Raw genomic sequence first — 10,122 nt, 5'->3', positions numbered from 1 at the left:
TTCAGCATGATCAACTATATTTTTGCACCATAAATATTAACATTTATTACTTATCTCAAGACGATTTAATCAATTCCAAGAATATTGAAAATCAGTATGAATCGGATGGTAATACTATACATTCCAATCACGAAAATCCAATTCAGGAAGTCCCCATTTCTGAGAAGATTTTAAATATTTTTGACAATCAAATAGTTTTTGAATTTGTTTTTCATTCCCCGGCGGAGGTTAGAATAAAAAAATTTTTTTTGAGCAAACAAAGAATTTTTTTTCAAATATCTACTAACGATTTGAAAAGGGAAATTATTGACTTTTTCAAAACATACTTAAGACCTAATATTCTTTACGCTTTGTATTCCAAAAAATATAATTATTATAAAGACATATGCGAAATTCTCAGAAAAACATTTGAACAATCCGCTTTCAAATTATTGAAGTGCAATGAAATCTTAGAAGACGTGGAAGAAAAAGTCGAGCAGGTTAGAATTGTTAAAAATATGCATGAGGGAAAAAGAAACCACAGAGGAATTTCTGAAACTGTTTCTAGAGTAAAGAGAACATATTATTGGCCTGGTATCCAAAATGATGTAACGGAATATATTAATAATTGCGAATTATGTCAAATTAATAAATATGATAGAGACCCTCCAAATCAAAAATTAATGCTTACACCCACGCCATGTAAACCCTTCGAAATTGTGCACATTGACACTTTTCAAGCACAAAACAAGAAATTTCTTACAATTGTCGATGCCTTTTCGAAATACGCCCAAGCATATCCATTAATTTCTCTTACAGCTATAGAAATAGTAAGATCTCTGGTAATTTTCATAACGCATCATGGTTCACCGTCAACAGTAGTGATGGATAATGGAACAGAGTTCAAAAATAGTATTGTATCTGAATTTCTTGAACTACACCAAATTTCTCCTCATTATATCACAGTAAATAATTCACAATCCAATGGTATCATCGAAAGATTTCATTCTACTATATTAGAACATTTGAGAATTTTAAAAAGTAAAAACAATGATTCATCAAATATTGAAGACTTAATGCCCTACGCAATATTTGGATATAATAATTCTATTCATTCCTTGACGTTAATATAAAAAGACAGTCGAAAATACATCAGTCAATTAATCAGAAGCTTTTCAATTTTCTATCCTAAAATAATCAATTCTAAAAAGAATATTCGTTGAGTGACCAGGACCGACCTACAGTATTGTTCAATTCTTCGTTCCCTAATAAAAACCAGCAACACAAATATTTATGTGTTCATCTTATTGAATGGATACATAAATTTGGTCCTTCGAGCCGGATTTGAGAGTGAAGGTTGATTTCAATTCCTATCCCGAGGAGTAGTGAAGAGGTTTGCTGTTTCATGGTTGGATTTTAATCACCCCCAGAAGACAGAGGAATCGGGTGACAGCTGGTTGTTTAATACTTCTACTGAGCGAGTTCATCGCTGGATTTTCGATAAGTAGCACTATCATCGTGCAAATTTCGTCTCATTTTTATTGAGCTTTGTTTTCTACTGTGCTTATAACAATTACAATGTCTGAAGATAATTCAAAATCGAGTGAAGTCGATGATGAAGTGAGAACTCTGATTAAAAACAGAGGTATAGTTAAAGCCAAGATGACTAGAATGGAAAATTGGTTCAAACAAGATAAACCTCTTGATATTGAGTAGTTGAATTAATGTCTGAGAATTAAATATGAATGAATATATTAACGGCATGCGGGTTCGAATCCTGCCCGGAGGTGTACTTTGTCAGAATTCAATAATTGTCTGCATGCCGTTAATATATTCATCCTCTTGATATTGTTCAATGTAAATTACGTTTGGAACAACTAATGCAAATTTTCAAAGACTATGACAATTTTCACACTGAATTAGAGGTTATGGATTATGAATCACATCATCAAGACAGAGAAATTATGGAAGATAAATATTTTGATTTGATTTCTTTTGTAACTAAAATTGTTAATCAGTCTGAGGACACTCAACAATCCAATTCTTCAACTGATAATCGGTCTACAATATCTCATTCAAGTATAAAGTTACCTGAAATTTCTCGGGCGATATCAAACACTGGCCAAGCTTCTTCGAACTATTTACTGCACTGATAACAAATAATCAAAAATTATCTAATGTTCAAAAATTAATGTATCTGAAATCTGCTCTAACAGGGGAGCCATTACAACTCATAGAAAATTTGGAAGTGATCGGGTTGAACTTTCCCATAGCTATTAATACGTTGAGGGATAGATTCGATAATAAATACCTAATTGTTAACGCATATATAAGAAATTTACTGAATGTTCCATCCTTAACAAAAGGTAATGATAACAATCTGAGAAACTTTATTTCACAAATTAAAACAAATTTGGCAGCTTTAAACACCTATAATTTATCAGAAAAACTTACTGACTTGATCCTTATTCAAATTTTCACACAGAAGCTAGATTTTGGTTTAAGAAAAGAATTTGAAGGGGAAAGAAATGTTCGCGATTTTCCAACGCTCCCAGAATTTATACAATTTTTAGAAAGAAAATATAAGGTTCTCGAAAATTTGAGTGAGTCAACTCAAAATTCAAAATTAAATTCTTCGCACCAAAATAATAATACTTCTCGTAGTTCTGATCATGTTGATACTTCAGATAAAACTAAATTCTTCAAATGTTTCATCTGTGGTACCGATGAGCACAGAATATATTCCTGTGAAAGGTTCCTGAATTTATCTCCAAACGATCGTCATGCTGCTGCTAAAGCAAAAAATGCCTGTTTGAATTGTCTTTCATTAGGCCATACTGTTCAGTCATGTTCTAGTCAACGCAAATGTTCCAATTGTCAAAGGTCTCATCATAGTTTATTGCATTTCAATAAGAATTCATCTCGAAATTCATTTTCCCATTCCAGATCTCATGATGAACCATCCAGATCAACTAGTTCGACGCAAGCATCTTCCCATTTATCCACTAGTGCTCAACCATACATTCCAGTGCGAGAAGAGGTTGATTCTTCTGCTCAAAATTTGTCTTCTCTTTCAGTACAGTCCTCTAATAATGAAGTGCTTCTAGCTACGGCATGTGTCAAATTGTATAATTCTCACAACCAGACAATTATAGCTCGTTGTTTGACAGACTCAGCAAGTCAAACATCATTTGTAACTGAAGATTTAGTTAGAAAACTCAATCTCAAAGCTTATGACCAGAAAATTCAAATTTCCGGTATCTCTCAAAGTTGTTCTATGTCAAATAGAATGATTGATCTAAAAATTCACTCATTAGTACACACCGACCGGAAATTTAGTGTTTCTTGTGCTGTTCTTAAAAGTATAACTTGTAAACAACCACAGTTACCAATTAGTTTGAGTTCTATTCCTATTCCAATGAACATTCAATTAGCAGATATCCATTTCAACACTCCATCTAATGTTGATATACTTTTGGGTGCAGACATATACTTTGACATCATTACTGATGGTATAATTAAATTAGGTCCTGGATTGCCTGTTCTTCAAAATTCACATCTAGGATATTTAATTGCTGGAAATATTCCTCAGTCAGGATGCATGTCTCGTGCAACTCATTTAACTGCATCACAATATTTATTCGAATGTACAGAACCTACTGCCAATCCAGATGATATGTTGAATGATACTTTAACCAAATTTTGGGAAATTGAAGAAGTACAAATTCAATCTGAATCTATATTGACTCAAGCAGAGCAACAAGCTGAACAAATATTCAAAGACACAACCATTCGGTTGCCGTCTGGTAGATTTCAGGTTGACCTACCATTCAAAGGTCCAAATGAACCTTCCAAACTAGGTGATTCATTCTCTCAAGCAAAAAAGAGATTTTTAAATTTAGAAAAGAGACTTGAAAGTTTCCCTGAACGAAAGGCCCAATATTCAGAATTCATCAATGAATATTTATCCTTAGGACATGCAGCAATTGTACCTTTAACTCTAACCAATGAATTGTCCCTTAACAAATATTTCGTACCTCATCATTGTGTCATTCGTGATCAAAGTATCACAACTAAGCTTCGTGTAGTATTTGATGGTTCTATGAAAACCTCAACTGGTTTTTCTCTTAATGATATTATGCTTAAAGGTTATACTGTACAACCAGACTTATTCGATATATTAATACGTTTTCGTACATTCAGGTACGTTCTTATTGCTGACATTGAAAAAATGTTTAGGCAAATTCAAATAAATCCTAATCACACATATTTATTGAACATCTTGTGGCGTGACAATCCTCAAGATAAACTGAAGTGTATAGAATTGAAAACAGTTACTTATGGCACAAATTCAGCCCCCTTCTTAAGTACAAGATGCTTAAAAGAACTAGCAATGCAAAATAGGGAGAAATTCCCTCTCGCAAGCGAAGCAATTCTGAACTCCTGTTATGTGGATGATTTTCTTTTTGGCTGTCATGATGTATCAACTTTGATTGAGGCTCACCATCAACTCACTAATTGCTTACAATCAGCTTGCATATCACTCCACAAGTGGGGTTCAAATTCTCAGGAATTCTTAAATTCTATTTCAAAAAATTCTCACGAGGAAAATTATACTTTAGATTCAGGAAAATCTTCAAACAAAATTTTAGGTATACTATGGGATTCGCGTTCTGATAATTTTAGAATTGCATTGCCAAAATTTTCAATGAAAGAATCTTATAGTAAACGAGAAGTTCTCTCCACCATAGCATCCATTTATGATCCTCTAGGAATCATAAATCCTTTTGTTGTTACTTTGAAAATTCTCTTGCAAAAAATTTGGATTTCAAAAATTGGATGGGATGAAAACATAAGTTCAGAACTTCTTTTTGATTGGAAGACTGCCTTAAAAGGTCTTTCAATGCTTTCCCAATTAAAAATTCCAAGAACTATTCTTCAATTTGAATCAAAAATTTTACGACATGAAATTCACGGATTTGCCGATGCCAGCTCTCAGGCATATGGAGCCTGTATTTATTTAAGGAGTCTATTTGAATAAATCTGTCTCTTCAAAGCTGATAACAGCTAAAAGTCGTGTTGCACCATTGAAAATCTTATCTATACCTAAACTAGAATTGATGGGAGTTGTACTCTTATCAAAACTAATTTCAAAAATCTCTAATTCATTGTCATCCCACTTACAAAATATTGATTCCATTAATCTATGGTCTGATTCAGAAATAGTGTTAGCATGGATCCGATCTCATCCATCCCGTTGGTCTGTGTTTGTTTCTAATAGGGTAGTTCAAATCCAAGAAAATTCAAAAGGTGCCACATGGAGACATATAAGTTCCAAACTCAATCCTGCTGATTTACTCTCCAGAGGTACATTGCCAGCACAATTGATAGTCTCAGATTTGTGGTGGCACGGTCCCAGTTTCTTTTTTCAACCAGACCTTGATTTAACCCTATTCAATGTCAAGGAATTCTTTGGTAATCTTCCAGAGCAAAAGAAAACTGTTCATTTCGTTCAAAACACTTTGGATATTTATGATGTTTTCACACAGTATTCTGATTTATTTCACTTAAAAAGGGTAATGGCCTATTGCCTCAGATTCATTCAAAATTGCAGAAGACCATTCAAAACTATTGATTGATTCGTTATCTGTTACTGAACTCAACTCAGCAGAGATCAAAATTGTTGAAGTTATTCAACGACGGTATTTTTCCTGTGAAATAGGAAATATAAAGAACGAAAAGATATTGAAAAACAAAGTTATTCAAAAACTCAATCCATTTATCGATTCCATAGGTATTCTGAGAGTTGGAGGTAGACTCTCAAATGCTATTCTTCCCTTCAATCAAAGATTTCCCATATTACTTCCTTCTAAAAATCATATTTCAACACTTTTGTTGAAATCAGAACATTTGAGACTATTGCATGCAGGCCCTCAAAACACGCTTTCGAGTATCAGACTTAAATATTGGCCACTAGATGGACTGAGAGAAATAAAGCGTATCATTAATAAATGTCATACTTGTTATAAATTCAAACCACAATTGTGTTCACAATTAATAGGAGATCTTCCGAAGGAAAGGCTTCAAGTATCACGCCCTTTCACAAACACCTCTGTTGACTTTGGTGGTCCTTATTTAATGAAATCTTCTCCGCTGAGAAGGTCTCCACTTATGAAATGCTATATGGCAGTGTTTGTTTGTATGACAACTCGTGCAGTTCACATCGAATTGGTTTCAGGGTTAAGTACAGAGTCATTTCTACTCACTTTAAAAAGATTCATAGCTAGACGTGGAAATCCTTCTATAATATTCTCTGACAATGCCACTAATTTCCTGGGCGCAAAAAACCAGTTGAAGGAATTGAATGAATTCTTCAAAAAACCTGGAACTTCTGAAATATTGCAAAGGTATGCTGTTCAAACAATATTCAGTGGAAATTTATTCCCCCTCGCTCACCTCATCATGGTGGCCTGTGGGAGGCAGCCATTAAGAGCGCAAAATATCATCTCATAAGAATTATGAAAAATTATATTTTCACTTTCGAGGAATTTAGTACTGTACTAGCCCAAATTGAGGCAGTACTTAATTCACGCCCCATCTGTGGCATTTCCAATGACCCTTCAGATTTTAACGTTTTAACACCAGGACATTTTTTGATAGGGACTAGTTTGACAACTTATCCAGAAAAAGATATCACTTGTTCTCCAATGAATAGATTATCGCTTTGGCAGAAATGCGGCCAAATTCAACAGCATTTCTGGGCACGTTGGAAAACCGACTACTTGAATAGATTACAAAATAGACCTAAATGGTTCATTCCTTATAATAATATTCATGTAAATGATATTGTATTATTGGAGGATGAAGCAACACCTCCACTCAAATGGCCACTAGCACGTTTTATTGAATTGATTAAGGGCAAAGACTCACGCGTTCGTATTGTCGAAGTTAAAACTCAAGGAGGAACATTCACTAGATCAATCACTAAAATATGCCCTCTTCCATATTGCGATAACAATATTGAATCTTAATATGAAGTGTTAAAATATATCGTAATTTTAGAACTCTTTATTTTCAATTCTTAACCTCAACGGTTCAGCCCGGGGAGTATGTTTAATTTTCATTAAAATAGCGTGCGTGTTCATGTCATATTGGTTACTAGGGTGATTCGTTAATATAAAAAGACAGTCGAAAATACATCAGTCAATTCATCAGAAGCTTTTCAATTTTCTATCCTAAAATAATCAATTCTAAAAAGAATATTCGTTGAGTGACCAGGACCGACCTACAGTATTGTTCAATTCTTCGTTCCCTAATAAAAACCAGCATCACAAATATTCATGTGTTCATCTTATTGAATGGATACATATATTTTATAACATTTAAATTTACAGTGCGTAAAATGAACATTAAACGTAAAACTAAGCCCTGGAAGAAAGTGAAGAGCAAAAAGAAAGCTGCAAAATAGGAGATAAAAGGTAGGTTCCATTTTGATTATTCTCTGTTACTGATTTCGTAAAAAAGCTTCCAATTATATTTCAGCTTCAGATATCTAATTTTTTTTCTAAATTGGTATTCCAGATGATCCAACGTCCAAAAGTCAATCTGAGTCTTCATGTATTGATAAAATTCAATTGACACATCAACCTGATAAAGGCATAATGAATGATTCTGTATCTTATAATTTTTCCATCGTGAGGCACTCGAAATCAGGATAATGAACGCTACAGCGCAATCTCAAGAAAGCACCAATGTAACTCGATTGCTGTTGTTTTTTAACGTACAATAAATCAGTTCCCTTTAGCGCTTAGAATTCACTCATCGTAGACATTATTTTGGACAATGGCGATCAATTATATAAAAAATCTGCCCCATTGAAATCACAAAATTCCTCCAATCCCAATTTGTTGGTGATTGAAGTTTATCACAAATTTATTATTGATTCGGTGGCATATACCTTAATTATTTTGGAAATAGAGACTGTATCAGGGCGCGTTGGGTTAGAAAATGATTAACCTTTTTATAAATTGAAAGACTGTTTACTGCGGGTTTTCCAAAATCACGAATCGGTTATCATGACGTGTCAATTATTGTCCACTTGCATTAAAAATTATATAATTCATTTTTTTTATACGATTTCCACAGTAGAGATTCGGACGGTAAACATATCGAAACAGGAGGTACAGCGTGTTTGATTAAATTCGAAGATTTGGAATCATTACTAAATTATTTGTTAGAAACCTATTATTGTTCTTCTCCGTATACCTTGGTGCAAATAGATGTACAAATCAATTCTGCGCGTGATCTAAATAATGCCCTGCTATACTCCGTGCTCTCAGTATACGATGATGACATTCATCCAGATTGGGTCCAAAATTCGCCGGGATTGACTTCTTTATCGGAGCAACCAAATTTCAATTTTGATGTCTCTACCGTTGCAACTCCTTCTTTAAAACGTACTCGCAAAAATAATGAAGATTCACGTCAGCAACAAGATATTCAGTTGCATTATTTGGGCATAATGGATCGTGTCTGTCGCCATTGCGAAGCTCTATTTCCGCACCGAGAATATGAGTATATGCTGCAATAAATGTGCAGTAAATTTGCCGGTCAACTCCGAATATCCGGATTTATTGAAGTCCCTGATTACAGATATGCATCCGCATTCCAGAGTATATATGAAAAATATCCGAAGGTATAATACGCTTCTTGCGTTAGGTTCAACGACAGCGACTCTAAGAAAGGACATTGGAAAGGGATCACCATTAGTAGTCATATCAGGGCAGATAACAATATCGGACATTAATTCTTCGGATCCTAGGTTTGGCTCTCTATACTTTATAGATTCCGGCGAAGCCAAACGACGGAGAAATTCAAATGGGGTGCACGAAGGTTGCATTCCAAGTCTGTTGGAACAAATAGATGTTCTTTTACGGGAAACACATCCTTATGCCCTATTGTATCGTATTCTGCGTCAAGTGGTGAGAGATGTGCGCGATAAAAGGGGCACCAAGGATATTCCTCAATTCGGGTTATATTTTCATACGAAACCGGGTACAAACAGAAATATCTATGCAGCGCCCACCACATCCGACGAAGTTGGTGCAGTATTTAGTTCCGTTGACGGGAATTTTATTTTATTTATTTATTTATATAGTATACAAAAGCCGAGGTATAACCAATGTGGCTCAAAACAATATTCCGCCACCAGGTCAAATCCGTATCCATTATCGTGAAGTTGTACGAATATTCTAAAATTATCACCCATAGTGGATGCCCTCTGATATCCATTACTTTTTCCCCACGGAGAATTAGGTTGGTCAACAGATATGTTTAGATCGTGTAGTAGAAAACGGATCACGAAAAGAGAGTCTGATTGCTATCGTTTAATGAGTGGCTTCAATCAATTCAATCCGGTTATTTTTTGTAGTCGACTAACACAACAGTACATCGTTGACAAATATGTGGAATTGGAAGGTGATAGGTTGCATAATTTGCGCACTCACCAGGTAAATCTACGCGCGGATAGCTACGTTGGACTTCAGGACTACGTCGCACGTAAAGTTACTTCACAATTGATCGAAAACGAAAATATTGGAAAAGTTGTTATTCTGCCGAGTACTTTTGCCGGAAGTCCAAGATTTATGCAACAGAACTACCAAGATGCAATGGCAATCGTAGCTAAATTCGGAAGACCATCATTATTCGTAACTTTCACCTGCAATCCACATTGGCGCGAAATTACCGATAATTTAGGGAGTAAACTTTTGAACGCGCGATAGACCTGCTTTGATAGCGCGAGTTTTTGATTTGAAGGGGAGAGCTTTTTTCCTTATGAATAAAATTTTCGGAACAGTTATAGTATACGTGTATGTGATCGAGTTTCAAAAACGCGGATTACCTCATTTACACTGCTTGCTTACCTTGGCAGATAAGGATAAACTACGGGAAGCCAACGATGTAGACAAGCATATGTGTGCTGAGCTACCTCGCGAAAATACTCGACTGTACGATATCATTTTGAAATCAATGATTCATGGACCTTGCGGCGATCGTTTTTCAAATTCACCCTGTATGGAAGATGGAGTTTGTTACAAACGCTATCCTTAATCATTTTCGGAAAGAACATTAATAGATCGAGGT

At 34.8% G+C, this 10,122-nt stretch overlaps 1 protein-coding gene across 1 annotated transcript; it reads left to right on the top strand.

Moving 5' to 3' along the window:
- The first annotated feature begins 1,232 nt into the window (after nt 1–1,232).
- Nucleotides 1,233–2,617, top strand: LOC123321898. Its single transcript, XM_044909684.1, has 2 exons — nt 1,233–1,678; nt 1,819–2,617. Exons 1-2 carry the CDS (start codon nt 1,558–1,560, stop codon nt 2,130–2,132), a joined length of 435 nt encoding a protein of 144 aa, XP_044765619.1. The 5' UTR covers nt 1,233–1,557; the 3' UTR covers nt 2,133–2,617.
- Nucleotides 2,618–10,122: the final 7,505 nt, after the last annotated feature.

The sequence above is a fragment of the Coccinella septempunctata genome, chromosome X, assembly GCF_907165205.1.
Source record: "Coccinella septempunctata chromosome X, icCocSept1.1, whole genome shotgun sequence".
Taxonomy (NCBI): domain Eukaryota; kingdom Metazoa; phylum Arthropoda; class Insecta; order Coleoptera; family Coccinellidae; genus Coccinella; species Coccinella septempunctata.
This window is presented reverse-complemented; position numbering and strand designations above follow the sequence as displayed.

Coding starts and splice junctions, on each gene's coding strand:
- LOC123321898 (XM_044909684.1), top strand. CDS start 1,558: ATGTCTGAAGATAATTCAAAATCGAGTGAAGTCGATGATGAAGTGAGA. Junction 1,679..1,818: donor TTGGTTCAAACAAGATAAAC/CTCTTGATATTG, acceptor AATATATTCATC/CTCTTGATATTGTTCAATGT.